Below are 18,821 nucleotides of genomic sequence, written 5' to 3'. Positions count from 1 at the left end.
ATTTTTTTTCTTATTGTTGTGCTTTTTTTATGATAAACGAATTGTTTTAAAGATAAAATTTGTTTTAACAGTGTAGTTGTTGATGCTTTAACCTTAACTAATAGTTATTAAAATTAAACTACTGTTGCTGCTACTACTACTACTATTACTATTACTATTACTACTTCTACTACTACTACTATAACTGTTACTATTACTACAACTATTACTACTACTATTATTATTATTATTTATAATTATAAATATTATACGTATATTAACTGTATTTCTCGCGCGCGTTATAGTCTTTATGTAGTTTGTAAATTAATATTGTAACGAAATTATTATTTGTTGTCGTTAATGCGTGTGCGCTCGCGAGAGTTATAAAGTTCTGATATATATATATATATATATATATGTACAAAACTGGAAATTTAAATTTTTAAAGCCAATGAAATTCCGTATAGATAGAAAACATACACTCCATATGTACATATATACACATATGTATTTATCTGTGTGTGTGTGTGTGTGTGTGTGTATTTGTTAAAATGGAAAATATATATTACATAAACACGAAGAAGATACACACAATTATTATATATTACTATATTATTACTATCATTAGATCATTATAATTATCATTGTAATTATATAAATTATAAAATATTATTAAAAAATATTACATTCAAATTTTATTTTATTATTGTTTTACAGTAACCCATTATATGAAGAGGCGAATTATCAAAATTCCTAGTCATTTTTGATAGATGTTAAAATCATTAAATGAGTATTATTTTTGATCAGATTTTTTATTGTAATTTTTAGTAAAATTTAATTAAAGGTTTAAGTTGCATAGGTATTATATATTATCCCAAATTTGTTGCCCTTAATAATAACTGCTTTAAAATGGTTGTTATGATAGTATTTTCAAAATTTATAACACACCTAAAAGATTACACCCCTAATGAATTTTTTTTGACAATTTTCTGTATTGTTATATATTGATATTTAATTGAATATTTATTTTTTATTTTTAAACATTTTTCATCAAATGTATTAAAACAATACGTTTGATTGCATGCTTTTAGTTTCTTACATCTATCGTTTTAGTATTATCAATTATTGAGATTCTTTATTGTTCTATTTTAATATCCAATATTTTCATGATTATTTTTGAAAATTGATGATTATGCACCATGTCACTTGTTTTGAATTAATTTTGTGTGTTAGCTCTAATAAATGTAACCTGTTATCAAACTAAAAATTAAAATTTCATTAAAAACTAATTTTTAAATAAAGATGTTATACTTCATTAACGATTATTTCAAGTTTGATTTTGTTTTATTTTTTATTTTTATTTGATCTTTAGGAAATAAATTTGGTATTTATGGCCATTAGTTACAGTTAGGTTATTTACAATGTACTTCTATATTTTATTTATTTTTTATATTGAGTTGTAGAGATTGGTTGATTTTAATATGGTAATTATTTTGATGTCTGTGTAGTATTGAGGATTGGATCTATTCCAATTTTTTATTGATCTTGCTCGTATTTGAGGGAATAAATTATGATATGTTTCATGGTTTATGTTTGTTTTTAGGTTAAATAATTAGTATTAAAGTTAACTACACATAATTGGTTCTGCTAAAAACAAATTTACCATGTATGTTTGTTTGGTATCACTTATGTGGAAGTATGCGCTCTTAATGTTATAATTATTTACCAAAACATAACTGAGTACATAAAAATTAATAGACTATCAATTTAGTTTTATTAAAATGTAATGACTTGGTATAACGTTAATCTATTTATTGAAACTCCAGTTTTGGATAATTTTTAGTTATGTTAGCAAGTTAGGCGAGGTTAAAATTATTTTATTAAAAGCTAGGTTAGTTGGAAAAAATAAAAATGGTTTTTAAATTGTATTATAATTATTAAAAATATGGTATATAAAGATGTTTACAAAAATATAAATATTTAAAAAATCTTAAAATCTAATGCTTATGGACACGATGACACAATAACAATGATTACTTTTATAATTGTTTTATTTTTATTTTTGGTGAACTTAAACGTCCTAAACAGTAAACACATAAAAAAATAAACAAAAATTTTACATTTTAACAATTAGCTTTTAAGCATTCGTTAATCTGACTCTATTTTATTGTATTTACATCAAAAATATGTCCATGGACCATAATTGAGAAATAAAAAATCACTAAACTAATTATTTTAATTGTGTTTGTTTTACGTACATTGACTGAATCGAAACGGAAAATTATAAAGTGATAAATTAATTTTAACTTTAGTGAAGTCAAGTATTTAGCTAATACCTACTTGATAAACTTTTGATCTTTACACTGTAACTGTATAAACTCGGAATGTTATTTTATTAAGGTCTAATCAATTTTAAACAGCGTCTGTAAGTTCTAAATGAATATTATTGGTTGAGTTTAGGGTTTGTACTTTTAAAAATCAATCCCGAGAAGGAATATTCTTGTTTTGGGAACTCTTAAAAATGCCGACATAGGAAATTATTAAAAATTATCAAAAATAATCGTATTTTCAGTTATTATATACAGCAATATTTCTTAATTGATGTATTTATACATAGGTAATACTATATTATTTTATATACCTTTTAAAATAACTTCAAAAGCTAGGTATTATAATCCTATAATATCCTTATAATACAATATTAGATACCTATAACTTATATAGGATAGTTATTCGTCATTAGAAACATATGCCACGTATACAGTTTTATTTTTATTTTTTAGCAGTAATAAAGAGTAAGTAGAGGTGACTGGGGGCAAACGTAACATGGGTCAATTATAACATGCTGAATATTTTCTTCTACGATGTAGGTACAATAATAAAATTGTCGGTTGTACGTGCGTCATTTGTCCCCCAATTATTGTTATCAGTTTGGCTTTATCATGTTTTGCTAATCAAATAATTAGTAAAAACCTATTTTTAAATTCAGAAGCGAATTTTTTTTTTTTTTATTGGTGTAATTTATTATTTCAAGTGACTTCGTGTAAAACCTCTGGAGATTACGATTATATAATATTATAATAATAAATTAACTTTTCAAGTAAGTTCATTTTTGTTTTCGCATTGATTAAAAAAAACTGTATCAGGCTAATGGTAACAAACAGACTGGGGTCAATTGTATTTAATATTATCCATGAAAGTCGATTAGGTATATTATTTTCAATATAAATATTTTTATTAACATTTCGTATTAATTATTAGACTAGATTTAGTTCACAAAATGCCATAAAAAACGAGAAAAAGCTTGTAATTAGTTAAATATTAATAATAAATTAATTACTATATATTACTTATCATATTATATTTTAGTTAAGATTTTCTTAATACTGAATAGGTAGATAATAATTATACATCATTATGATTTGAGTCTAGTTTGGTTACATCTACCTATATGTCATGGTAATCAGGTTTGATTTTTAATTTAGTTAGACATATATAATTAATAATTATATTAATATCATTGAAAAACGGAATTAAGATAATATGTGTAACATATATTTCCAGAGTCTAGGAAAATTATAACATTTTTTTTTTCAAATTAAAAATATTTATTATTGTTTAGATTGATATTTAAGAAGCTTGTTATTGTAATATAATTGAATAGCTTTATTAAATGATAAAAGAAAATGATAAAAACCAAAAATCTGTACAACAATTTATTAAAAATAGAAAAAGTGTAAATTTTATTGTTAGGTTTTCCTAACAGGTTATCTATAAGACTAAATTGTAATATAGATAATAATATGCTACTCAACTACTGATGAAACCTTTTTAGGTGTAATTTTTAGATTTTGAATTATTATATATTATATATATTTAAAATTGGAAATTTTAAAAATTTTAAAACAATCCCAAGAAGTAAGAAGAGTTTGTTGGAATGGCTTTAGAATTTACTCTAATGTGTTAATTTTAAGTGTCAGCTACGCGTAGGTAAATTATTTTATGTTAAACTATTGCGAATTGAGTTGATTTTATTTATTTAAATCATACTTCAATTACAACCGTCACAACTTCCAAGATTATTTATGGAGCATTTCCAAGACATTTTAAGAACAAAACATAGAAATATTATGTAAAATTTATTTAAAAAATACTTAGAAAATAGGCTATATTGTATCAATAGCTTGAGATTTAAATTATAGTTAGAATTGTTTCCTTTCTATCTTGTTAAAATTGTGAATCCATAAAACTATTACCCTATATAGGTAGGTAATGAATTACAATTATCTATAAATTATTTATCATGAATTCATAAAAAATGATTAAAAATTAAAATAAGTAGATAAAAATAAGTGTTTAACTATATTTAAATTAATCAAATTTATGTATTATGTAATAATTGCAGGAAAGTAGCTAATGACACTTGAAAATAAAAGAAACCTTATTAAACGACCAAAAAATCATATAAGTTCTTTAGCAATATACGAAAATTTTCCAAATTCGAACACATTTAATTTTATAGTCATCGATCAATAATTAAATTTAAGTAAGTATATGATTATAACGAATAGATCTTGCAGGTTTATTAACTCCGCGATAGAAGTTAAATGTCAGAAAAAGTAGAGGAAGGGAGTCTTTAAAAAAATTTAATTTTTAAAATTCAAACAACACAATAAAGGTTGCAAACATAAATTTAGATTTTAGAAAATAATTCAAAACTATTAAATAGTAATTATAAAATAGCTTTATTATTAAAGAGAAAATAAGTTTTAGGTACCTAAATTATATATTCAAAAAGTAAAATACGTGATATATATATTACCTATAATAATTATTGTATATACCTATACGGCTATACCTAATGAAATTGTACATAAAAAAGTATTTATACGTTTACATGTTAAATATTTATAAAGTACACAAATTATTAAAATTAAAAACAAAGTAATATATTTTTTAATTTAGTCGTTTTTATGGGGTACCGGGTTTAATATATTTCGGGAGCCTTGTAATACTTAAATCATGATATATATATATTTTTAACACATTATATGTATTATTAGTAGAGTTTGAAACTTATAGCCCCTAAAATCGTTAAAATAAGCGTTTAAAAATTTCATTATAAGCACTCAAAAAAGTATTTAAAAAAATTAAATTTGAGCAAAAATATTTAATCAAAAAAGAAAAAAAATTTTTTACACGATAAAGTAGACATGACATGATTTGTAACTGTGCTAAAAATAATATAATTAAAGATTAAGAAAAATATCAAAATAAAATGATAAGGAAGTTTTTTAACTAAAAAATCAAAATAATAAATAAATTTAATCTTTGTATTATAAAAATATCAAACTTTACTTTCGAGATATTTTGCCTTATTGTTTATTTTATTATAAACAAAATTGCAGGAAAAAACCATAAAAAGTAGAAAAACTGGCCAAAAGAGTATAAATAATTAAAAATATTGAAAATAAGCATCTTTTTGAAAAATCGTTGAAAAAACAAAAAAAAAAGCATTTTCAAATTTCATAATTGAACGTGTTATAACATGACACACTTCACACCACTGTGCTATATTTTAAGTCATTCCATAAAAATAAGCAATTGCTTTAGGTCCTGGTCCTGATTATTAGCTATTAAATATTTTATTTTATCAGTAAAAAGTAAATTCTTGAACAATATTTTTCACATACCCAAACAGATTTAATTAGAGATTCAGACACTCCATTTCGATAGATTCATTATTTTTTTTTTCTAAGATGATTCATTTGTATCAAAAAAAAAAGAAAAAAAAGAAAAGCAGTTATAGAAACTGCTCCTAAATTGTTATTTTCTTGAGTGTATAATTTATCAATTTATTATTTTTTTTCAACCTATTTATTTTTTACAATAATAAAAAAATTAGTAATTAATATTAAGTTTAGTGTAAAGTTTACTTAAGTAAAATAAATTGAATGTATTCCGTTTTGAAGTTTTAGAAGTTTTAAAATAAAATTGTTGTCATAAATTATTATTTTTCATTACATACCTATTAAAATTTCGCGGGCAAAGCCACGACGGGTAACCCGCACCCGCTAGTATATATATATACACATAATATATTATTATATATTATATAATATATAATAATATATTATGTAATATATTTTATTTATATAATGAAAAATAATAATTTATGACAAGAATTTTATTTTAAAACTTCTCTATAAACATATTTGATATAGTATTTCAATTTGGTGTCATAATTACTAAACTTGTGGGTGTACTGACTTAGAGGCATTTCACATAAAATTATATTATATCTATGTGAAAAAGCCTAAAAATGTGAGCTAGAGGCTCACGACTTATTAGCGCTTACTTATCGATGTAAATAATTATACAATTTACACGTAAAATTTTGTTTTTTGCCAATAACAATCCCTTAAAATCAAAACTTTGAAAAATCCTTTCTTAGTGCTTGGCAAAATTATAATATTAATTTACCCTCAACATTTCAAATCGATTGCTCTATAATATAGGTTTGACTCTGCATCAATTATGAATGAGTCACTCAGGGAATTTTCGTTTATATAAATATACAGTAAAACCTCTCATATACGAACCCTTGTTAAGACGAAATCTTGTTTTATGCGGAAATTTATTATAGTCCTGGTAGATTTATATAATTTAACATAGGATTGAACCTTTGATAAAACGGAAAGCTTTTTTTGGTCCCATATATGATACATACTTTTAACAAACGGAAAAACATATAAAACGAATAAAAATATTTTTGATACCCACATTTATTTTGTTATTAAACAATTATTAAGGTTAGCAATATTAATACGTGTCGATAGATAACTACATTTTATCTTAAACCTATATCATCAGTGCTCATTATTGTCGCGCCGTATATAGTCGTAGTTTTCCTGTCTTTCGTTTTGTCTTACTTGTTCTCGCAATGTCTTCAAAGATTTATTTAAGTTTAAATGAAAAAATGAAAGTTTTAGAAGAAAGTTGTTAATTGCTAAAGAAAAAACTGGACAAAACTAAACTTTACATGAATTTTGGAACTTTTAAATTGTATTTTAATCTGCTTACTTTATTTTATTAAATTATTATTTGATTAATACCTACTAAATATTATGTTCTTCAAATTTTGGGATTGAAATTTATCATTGTTTTGAAATTTCTAATTAATACATAATATGTATTAATGTATTATAATTATGTAATAGTATGTAATTTTTTACTAAAAATTAAAATTTATTGTAGTTTATGATATTTATTAATTATCAACATTTTAATTTTTATTATTGCCCAGAAAATGCTATTAGGTACCTTAAATCTTATAATAACTCTATAGTAGTCTATATTAAGGATTTTTATTTTTTATTCAGTTACATGGAAACCTGCTTAAAACGGAAATTTTTTGTCGGTCCCTTGCAATTCTGCACAGGACAGGTTTTACTGTATATAATAATTAAATACTAATTATATAATAATATAAATATAATAATTTATTTGAAAATTCAATCAATTTACTGCAACATTTCTAAAAGACCGTTTCTGCTCGCAATTGTTTTTCGTATATAATGATACGTAAATGAATTCAAATTTAACACATTCATCACGGTGACCCATTTGACACGTATACTGTACAGCAAAGCGGTACTCACATGTCTACATTTCAGTTTATTTTTGTGTACTTATAATTCATATTTTAATATTTTACCATCAATATATAGATAATAATTAGGCAGTTCTCAATGATTATTTTGAGAAGGCATCCAAATAACTAATGTAGTGATGTCTAAAATAGGTAGCTAAGTGTAAATTGTATAATATGTAATAATATAGGTATTACAAATGTACAATTTGAGTTTAAAATATTTACGTGATAAATTAAAAATTGCAGTCCTTTTCTAAAAAGTAGAATTATACTCACTTATAATACCCCTAAATACACACGCTTCCTGATCATACTGAATTTGATAACAAATGTCATTGTATCTATATAATATGCAGTATGCTCTATGTAATTTTTACTCAGAGGACAGTTATCGTGATTAGAAGATTGTATGTGATGTGTTGGAGTTTCGAGTTATAGGGAAAGTAACTCTCCATGTTCAGGGGTACAAATATTTTTAGAAATCTAAATTCTTTCTCATAAAAAATATTTTTATCATTATGTATACTGTACTATATACTTTGTATTGTATTTAGTAATTTAATTTATGAAATAAAATTATTGTAAAAATTAAAAAATTATTAGATTACCAGCATCATAAATGTTTAATGTGTATTATTTATATAATACACAATGACTCGTTTTACTTAGAATTTAAAACCGTAGTCATATGTAAAGAACATTTTTGTTTAGAGAATGCTATTGTATACCCTGCACACTTCCTGGCTCTGCTTCCGTGAATTATAAGGTACTTATATGCAATGATATTTTTGGGAAATAAATTAAAAATTGTATAAAGACATATTATATATATATATTTATTTCAAATAAAATATAATTATAAATACGCGTATAATAATAATAATAATAATAATTGAAAAAAAAATATAAATAATAATAATAATAATAATAATAATATAAAATAATAGTTATAATAGTGGTGGTTTTAAAATTTTTGTTTATACGCGTATTTATGATAAAATTTGTGCAAAAATATTAACAATAATATATGATGCAAAATTGCAACAATGTGTTTTAAATGAAAAATGAAAAATTCTATTAAACATAAGCATATAATAATATAAAATAAATAAATTTATACGAGTACATATTATATGAATTTAGATTATGATAAAATTATAAATTAATAATAAGAAAATAATTAATATAAATATAATATGATCAATAAAGGTTTTTAAAATTTTCGGTTTCATAATGTGTATATTATAATACAATAAAATAAATTTGTTTTTTATTCGTGTTACAGTAAAAAATAGAAATAATATAGTATGATAAAAATAAATAAATTATTCAGTAAAATATTGGTTTTAAAATTGGATAAAAACTAATTAATAAATGCTAAATTATAATGTGATGTGTATCATGATACAAATATTGATATATACCAACAAAATTACAATACAGGATATTAGTACTCTTATAGGTGATCCATACATTTGAATGGTCAATACAAATTCTGTCACACACATACACACACATTCATATTATATATATATATAATCAAATAATACAAATATAATTATAATATTAACATTTTTATAGTAATAAAGTCTATAAAACATTACAATAAATAGTAATTAATACATTTTGTTGTTAAAGACATATTTCATGCATAATATAGCATGGTATTCGTAAGTGTACATATTGATTATTACTAGATTGTAAGTAGACACATTGATATTATTGTTGGTTATTTAAATGTTATTATTATTATTTATTTTTTTGTACACATATTTATCATTCATGACTGCCGCGTATTTTTTTATTTACCACACACGTCTACATACCTATGTATTTAGACTTATTGATACAATTACTGTAAATAATATTTATTTTAAAATATTCACTCAGATTTATTAACTATAAAATTAAAAATACGAATACCCTTAAACACATGTATTTGACGATTTTGCTTGGAGGTAAATATATTTGGTTAATATTTCCATTGCATATACGATATCATATTATATTATTACTATGATTCATGGTTTGTCAACTATGTAGTATAAAACCCTCTCGACTAGACTTTATTTTGACTAAGCTGGATTCTGACTTGACTAGATTATGTTTCAGCTATATAACCAATGTACCTATACTTATACACAGTACATACTACATAAGAATATTAAATCTCCTGTATAACCCACAATGCTTGACTAGATTTTATTTCGACTTGACTATATTAAAATACAGTAGGTATTTAGGTTTATTTTATTGACTATGCTTGACTAGATCAACTTTTAGACTAAATATTTTATGCTCTTGACTAGATTGTATTTCAACTACATTTCTACTGACTACTTTGACTAGAGTTTATTTTAACTTCTTTAAACTATACATGGTCTAAATTTATTCGATTGAACATAGATATTTTTTTTTACTGCTTAAAATAAAATAATATATACAAAACATATAATCTTATAATATAATTTAAATTTATTTGGGAGAGAAAGGATATAAGACGTGCCTATATTTTATATAGGTATTGGTCTGAATATATAATATCTGGGGAAAAATGACTAGAATATACTCATGCCGTATGATGGCGGTTTTTTTTTATAGTAACATTTATAATTAATGAATAAATATTTATATATACTACCTATACACATAATGATAATGTACCTATATTAAACGTGAAGTGTGACAGTGGCGTAATTTAGTCAATATGAAACTATATACACCTAAACTCATATATTGACAATCATCGACAACTATCACACTTACCTATATATATATATGTATAAATTATAAAATATAAATAACAGTTAATTCCATAAACATATAAAAATAATATAACAATACAACATTGTCGTTGGTATACTTAATTTATAATATAAATACTGACACATTATGTCCCAGAGTCTGTCGCATATAAGTCAGTGGTGACGGATTCGAACTGAGTTAAAATTATGTATTTTGTCATTATATATAATACTGTAGTGCCGCAGTGGTTGTGCAGGCGACTTGAATGCCCGTCACTGCCGAGCGACATGCGAAGACTTATTTTCCACGAGGAAGTTTAGGCTTAAGTTCATTATGAATAGAAAAAAAACACTTAAAAATATAGTAGGAAAATATAAGTAGGAAAAGGATTGTTTAGTGAAATAGATGATGGGGAGGAGGTACTAGATGATGATTGATTGCGTGAATGGAATTTAATATGAGAAAGGTAGGCTTTATAAAAGACTAGAATTAAGTTTATTTTTGTAAAAAATTACAATGACTAGACAATATATACTAGTTGGACTAGACTGTTAATATTACGCTAAGGCACTAACAAAGTGTTAGACTTAAATATCTAGTATTATATGGTATTAATATTATTTTTCTTATCATTAAATCGTTAATTAAATATTATATATGAGTACACGCGCGTATATGACTAGAATTATTTTCATACACATCGCATACATATATTTTATTATTTATGACTAGAATTATTAGGTTTTTTGACTAGAATTTTGTTATATGACTATACTGGGTGTACAGAGTATGTAGGTTAGTAATTGTATCAAAAAGTATAATTTTGAACCGATAAAAATACGCAAAACTGAGGTTTATTGCATTCGAACTATTTAAACAGAATTTACTTTTTTGAATAAAAACGTGTGGTGTAAAACTACTTAGGTATAACCCTTGGCGCGACGACGTTGGGCGAGCGCGCGGGTAGACGGCGTCAATTGTGATGTTTAAAAGTTCCCATGTGCTGTTTATTACTAACCAACAGTAAAATTATCAATGTGCTTACCTACCAATTATATTATGCAATTTAAATGAATATCATATACCTATAACTGCGACGCGGCAGTCGCTCATTTGGCGATGTCGTTGCACTTCTTGTCGTTGTCATTGTTGTCGCCGTCGTTGTTGTTGTTGTCGTTGCCGGCGGCGGCGGCAGCAGCAGCCGCAGCCCGCTGTAATATGTTCTTCTTAAATCCCGAGGCGGACGTCATTGGCGCCGCTATTACGTTGCCACCGTCGTCACCGTCGTTGACGTCGATGGCGGCTATGTCGCTGACGATATCAGAAGCGGCGGCGACGTGGGGAGCGATGTTAACCAGTTTGCCGGCGTTGCTGTCGCCGGTCTTGCAGTTCTTACCGGCGCCGGTCGTTTTCACCGCGGTTCCGGTGCCGTGCCACCGACGGTGCGACGCTAAGTTGGCCGGACACTGAAACACCTTGTCGCACTCGGGACACGTGTACCGGACGTGCACGATGCACCGACACCGGTGACGGGCCAGCGCGAAGGCGTCGACGTACCGGACGCCGCACAGCCGGCACCGGTACGGGCCCAGCGCGTTTGGGATGCTCTCGATCTGGCGACGAGCCTCGTCGGTGGCCACGACCACGTTGAACTCGGGGTCGATGTCGCCACCGTCGTATTCCTCGTCCCGCGGGTCGCCGTCCTGTGCACCGCCGCCGCCACAGTCGGCCGGTGCCGAGTACGGGGGCGACGACAGCGACGACGACGACGACAGGGACGGCGAGGACGACGGCAGCCGTTTCCGGGCGCCGGCCATCGGTTCTTCGGGACCGGCCGGTACGATGATCGTGCCGGATACCGGCGACGACCTGTCCACGTGCCGGTCGAGCATGAGCTGTGGCAGCAGTTTTCGCGTGGCCGCTTTTACCGCCGTCGTCGAGGCCGACGCGCCGCCGCCGGCCGCGTTTTTCGACGACTTACCGCGGTTCGCCCCGTCGCGGCCGCGGGCCGTTTTCCGTCGTGGTCGCCGGATATCCGTCGGATCCGGCGCGTTTGCCCACCACGCGCGCAGTCGTCGTGGCCGTGGCCGTCGTCAGAGTGGCTTTCACGGACAAGTCCAGCGGGCCCGCGGACGCCGCGTCGTTCGGCTCTAGCCGGTGTCGCAGCTGCAGCAGTCCGCCGCCGTCGTTTCGCTCGAAAGGCCAATACTCGTCCTTATTGTTGACGACGTCGCCGATCCGCTGTCGCTTGCCGCCGGGCCCGGCGTATTCGTCGTCCACGTCGCTGCTGCCGCTTCCGTCTCCGTGGTGGTGATTGTGGTGGTGGTGGTGCTGTTGCTGCTGCTGCTGCTGGAGGTTACGCAAGCGGACGGCCGCCGCAGCCGTGGTCATCCACCACGTCCACGACGGGTCGGCCGCCGAAGCCTGAGCATAATCGGTCATCGCGACCTCGCCGTACCGTTCAGATGATATCGATATAATTTAATGTTTATATTATTCTACGACGAGCGTCGTCTCGGTACAAATCTGATCGAATGCGATCGCCTGATGCGCTCGGAAGACGTCTCGGGTACCCCGGGACGGTTGGTGCGTGCTTACGCGCTGCGTGCAAGTGCGTCTAGTCGGTGCGCGCCGCTCCTGTTGCGGTGCGTGACTGCCGACTGGCGACCACTGCTGTTGGTGTTGCCGGCGCGGTATGACAGCGGTGGCGGCGGCGGCGGCGGCGGTGGTGGTCCGTCGTCGTAGTCTGCGTACCGTTTTATCGGCGGCGCGCGGTATACCACCACCGCCGCCACCGCCGACCAATCGCTGCGGCCGTGAGCCTACGCAGGGGGCAGGACCCCGGTGTCCACTGCCGCCCAGTACGCCACTCATCGGCGGCGCGGTGGTTGTGCAGCAGTGTGACGTAGTCGCCGTAGGTACGACAATAACAATAATAACAATAAACAACGCGAGCGCACACGTCGCGTATAATATGTAATATTATAATACTGTATTGTGTGTGTGTGTGTGTGTGTGTGTGTGTGTGTGTGTGTGTGTGAGCGCGCGCGGAGATACCTTTGTTGTCGGTGGATCATGTGAACTGGGGGTGGGTTAAGGGGGGTGCGCGTGCCACGACGGTTGCAGCTGCCGCTCGACGGCACTGTATTATAATACGGCGCGCGCGTCATGCCACGGGTGGGTGGCGAGTTGATAAAAATCGCTGCGGCGGTGGCGGCGTGCGAACAGAAATCTCCACTTCATCTCTGCCCCCAATTTTGGCGCAGCGCTTTCCGTTTTTTTTTTTGGCGCTCCCAGTCGTCCCCACGGTCGTGTAATGTATTATTTTATACTATGTGACTATTATGTCGTCGTATGTGCGGTGCATAGGCCATAGAGTGAGCTTGCTGCAGTGTTATTTAAACGCACGCGGTATATACGACGGGTATACGTGTCATGTCTGTGCGCGGCGACTTAGTATAGTCCGACGGTGGGTAGGTGGCTGGTGGCAGGGCGGGTTGGCTGGTCGTCGGACGAATGGGAGGGTTGATTTTGACGGTTATTATATTATATATACGAACGATCCCGCCACGACACAAATCTCAGCCCTCGGCCGACTGTTGTACGTTACGTTAGGGACGTTAGGGTGGTTAATACTTACAATAGTTATAGGCTATAGCTATAATTCGTATACCTATACATCACGCGTATATGATTAAGTACGATGTATTATTATTTTTTTATAGTTCGCATAATGTACTGCATTGGTCGCGTAGTACGCGACTGCAGTATCGTGAAGAGTGAGTAATTTATACTACGTACAGATTTTTATAATGCTTGCAATAAACTGCAGTTATTGTTCATTCACATAACATTATATCTAATATGCCGCCGAACGTCGAAAAACGACGATAATTTAAACATAGTCATTGGTTTGTTGTGATAATGTGATTAAATTTCAAAGTATTATAATAAATAAGTATGCACGAGTACACATATTTCCCAAAATAGAATTTACGTGTAAATAATTTATAAAAAAGTTACGTTTTGTATAGCATTTTATTAAAATAAATATAGCAATTAAGTTGGATAAACTCAAAAATATGGTAGGTACAAAAACAAACAATGAAAATAGTTAACTTTGCACTGTATCAATTACATTTTTAATATTAATAATGCAATAGCTTTTTAGATCACTATACATATATTAAATGCACTTCAAGTATGGATCAAAATTTAATGTTTGAATTTGTTTAAACAAGTACCTACACATAACTAAGGTCTACAAATAATAATTACAAAGAATTGAGTATTATTTTATCAGTGAGGTATCTGTATAAAAACATTATGTTATCATGAACATAAAAAAATAACTTAGAATAGCTTAGAATGACAATTTATTTGTAAAAGAGAAATTACAAAATATGATTTTCTTGTTAAGTATGAATGTATGATACAATACATTTTTTGTGAATTATTTAGGATTAACTTATTTTAATTCTGTGTCTAATAAACAAATATCAAAAAAAATAAAACGTGCAATTAAAAATATTAAAGGCTCAATGTATATCTTTTAAGTACGTTTAATATTATTTTTATTACTAATTTCTTTATAATGAATAATTTTTTATGGAAAAATATTTAAGTCATTTTATTATTGGTATTTTTTAATGTGTTTAATGTGCCTATTAGCTAGGTATTTTGTGTTTATTGTGTATATTTGTTTTGGTCTACCGAGTATCGGCTTGCATTGACATATTAATTAATATGCTCTAAGGTTATACCGTATAGGCATATTACATACAATCAAAATATTAATTCTCAATTGAAAAAAATAATTTGTTAAGCGTTTTAAATGACGATGATGGAAATAATAATAATAATAATAATAAATGTTATTATGTCATTAATCATTCCAATATATAGCTATTTACATAATATATTATAATTTATAATATACTTTAAATAGGTAAAAATGTATACTGTCTACCTATGAGTTTTGACTTTCAGTTAATTTATCCATTATTTATTGGAAAATAGTTATCAAAAAATAAACTAAATGAAAAACTGCTGCAGATAGGATTCATTAGGAGAAATGTTGAACTAAATATTTAACTATTCTTTTTTAAGTACTGAATAATAGTTGTCTTTTAATTTGGTATTATTGTTAAAACTTTTTTAACCAGTTTTGTATATAATTTATTTAATAATTATGTTATTTGTTTATTAAAAATTATTAATTTGAAAAATTATAATTTAATCATTATGCTGCAGTAAGGTAACTTTAATATATTTAGGTCTGAATGTTTAATATGGAATTTTTAGCTTACATTATACTAATAAAGATAATTAACGTAATATAACTTTTATACTTTATATATATATATATATATATATGTAAAGGATATAAAGAATACATCATATAATATGTAATACATTTGATATTATATGTTTCAATTTCAACAATAATTGAACGTTAAAGTTTAAAATTATATTTCTAACCAAAATAAAAGTAATAATTAAAATGTGGCAGTTAAATTATGTTATTAAATCAATGAAATACATCGTCTGGTGTTCTACGCTATTATATAGTCGCATATATATATGCTTATACTTATTTTCCTTTTTTTTTACTTTAATAACGCAATTTTTCAAATTCTAATTTTTGGAATTTTTAAGTATACTTACAGAAATACCATATTTTAAATTATCAAAGTTTTATTAATACCTATTAATAAGTGTTCTGTAGTGACATATACTTTTGTTTTTCAAATGAGTCTTTTTTTTTTTTTTACAAATAATTATTTGGATGACTATTTTGAAAATTTTGATGTACCTATCTAAATTTGAACGAATATTTTCTGAGTTTTAAATATTTTGTACAAAATGTCCATGATAATGGATTTAAAGATATAAGGACTGATATTGAAAATTGTAGTAAAAATTGTCGAATATAGTAAATATAGGTACTATAGATTAAATATTACATCTATTTTATATTTTTGTAAAACTATTTTAAGAACTGTTATTCTTAGTAATTAAATGTAAAAAAGGATGGCTCTCTTTTAAAAATAGAAGTTTCTTCTACCACACTCCTGGTATTTTTACGAAAAATCTAATTATTAAAATATGGCTATTAATTATTATACTTGAAAATCCAACAATCATAATTTAAATAAATTTATTATTTAATAAAAAAAAGAAAGTAAGCATGTTTGATGAATCTTTGTGTATTGTTTTAAACGATGGTATAGAGATATATCAGTATCAACTGTTATTAGTTTTTGGATGAATTTACGACAAAATTCAATAATAAATTAGTATTTAGGCACTGCTGTAATATTTAACCCTCTTAAAATCAAAAAATCAATAATTAACCGGTTTCAATTTAACTTTATAATAGAGATTATGATATTCATATACACGTACTAAATCTTAAAATAGTTAAAACCTTTATTCATTATATTAAAGTTCACTACACCCTCTTTAAATCAAACAAAGACTATGAATTAACTGGTTTTAGTTGACTTTGAGGAGAAACCTCGGTGACTACAGATTAGATCAGATTAGTGTAATTTACAACGATTACGAAAAGTAGTTAAACGAAATATTGGCGGAAACACTTTTAATGGACACAAACATAAAATCAAAAATAATTGTTCATACTCGGATTGTTGCTAACATGTGTGCGACCGATGGATATACACACCATCTATCCACACAAGACAATGGTTAGAGAGGGGCGCACCCTTTTATCGTCCTGACGGCGGTAAAGTTTTATAACAATAACAATTTTGTGGTCTCGGCACATTCGTTTCATCGACCTGGCCTATATTAATTACTTATTTTGCTTCCTATCATTACATGCCTATATTATTAAATATTTGTAGATAGCTGTTTGTATAGCATAACCGTGTACGGTATACACCATAATAAACGGATATACAACAGTACGTATGTACGAAACACGCACTTATTATATATAAACGTCGATCGGATCGGTAAACATAAGTTTGAAGAGGTTGTGTTGGACGTACAAATATAATTTTGAAAATTAATGATATAAATTGATGTATTATAAGTTGAACTTATTAGTTTACGACATATAAGATTATTTTCAAAGACGATTCGATAACCTATTAATATCGCATATTTAGATACATATTTAATCATGATGGAGGAGGAACACCGACGAAATATGCATTGTAAAAATAAAATAACCGTAGATCGATAAATGTTGTCTATTAATAATAATACAGCAAACGAGAACTGCATCAAGTCTCTAGTGCTCTCCCCTAAATATACCTTTGCACGTTACAATATTATCAATGCCGTTGCTGGTATACAGATTTTTTTTAAATTCATTATTACAAATAATATATTCGAAGTCCGGTACTATAAAAACATATTATTATACTAAGCTAAAATGCATATATTACCAGCCAATCCGGTTGCCGCCGGTTAGAAAGTGTGCGTGCGTATTGTGTAGCAGTGGCAGCTGATGTGATTCAAGCTACATACCGTTCCCGTGGGGTGATTGCACGGGGCTGCAGAGGCGCGTATGTACACGAATGCACGCGTCTAAATATGACGCGTGCGTTCAATTATATATTATAATTTATAATAATGTATGCGTAAAAAAAAAGCAACTGACACGCGTACCATGAAATTTATAATACTTATAGTTAAAATATATGCACCAGTTTAGAAAAATTCACCGAGTACTGCAACTATATAGGGATTTACTGCAGCACTCAGAATCCTCTAACACCCTTTCGTCAAAATGTAAACCCCGGTACAAAATATATGAACTGTTTGAATTTGGCCTTTGGGCGAAATTCCTAAAATTATTATTCGTTAAGACTATATTTATAAGGACGCATCTAATCTGTTTTTAATACATAGTTTGGATGAATCTGTAAGTAAATATATTACATAGTATAGCTAAAATCTATGTATAAATACCAATAATATGTCCTATACACTTTCCACTTTTAGAGACCTTTTTAATTGATATGGTAAAAATGTGTTTCCAATATAATTTATATAAGTGTCGGTTTTATGTGCAATTAATTATTTAAAATATATCGCCAGAAATCTAAATATAATGTTTTTAACTTAAAGTTTGATAATAAGATATTTAATTTTAATATTAAAGTTCTTCTCACAAAATTGATTCTGCTGAAGGAAAATATGCTATATGGCATGTGGGTCAGAGCGAGAAATCAAATGTACACCTATATCATCTTTTAATTATCCCAAATAATACCTACATGAAGTATTAAAAAGTTAACAAGTCAGTTTAAAACTATTAAAAAAATATATTATTGAACTTGTTTGACGTTTGACTTTGTTGGCCACCTACATGGCCAGTACTACATATGCAAAAACATTTTAAAATTAATTCAACAATACTTCTATACTGCTGTTGTTAGAAATTTGTTAGAATTTGATGAAAAAAAGT

The 18,821-nt window shown here is 29.2% G+C and overlaps 1 protein-coding gene across 1 annotated transcript; it reads right to left on the bottom strand.

The window, feature by feature from the left end:
• Window positions 1-9,204: 9,204 nt before the first annotated feature.
• On the bottom strand, window positions 9,205-13,116 carry LOC112603215 (insulinoma-associated protein 2-like). The gene is given in 2 exon segments (XM_025351701.1): window positions 9,205-12,382; window positions 12,384-13,116. Coding segments are annotated over 2 exon segments (1,332 nt in total). The 5' UTR covers window positions 12,821-13,116; the 3' UTR covers window positions 9,205-11,487.
• Window positions 13,117-18,821: the final 5,705 nt, after the last annotated feature.

The sequence above is a fragment of the Melanaphis sacchari genome, unplaced genomic scaffold, assembly GCF_002803265.2.
Source record: "Melanaphis sacchari strain LSU unplaced genomic scaffold, SCAv2.0 Contig9_pilon_pilon, whole genome shotgun sequence".
Classification (NCBI taxonomy): domain Eukaryota; kingdom Metazoa; phylum Arthropoda; class Insecta; order Hemiptera; family Aphididae; genus Melanaphis; species Melanaphis sacchari.
This window is presented reverse-complemented; position numbering and strand designations above follow the sequence as displayed.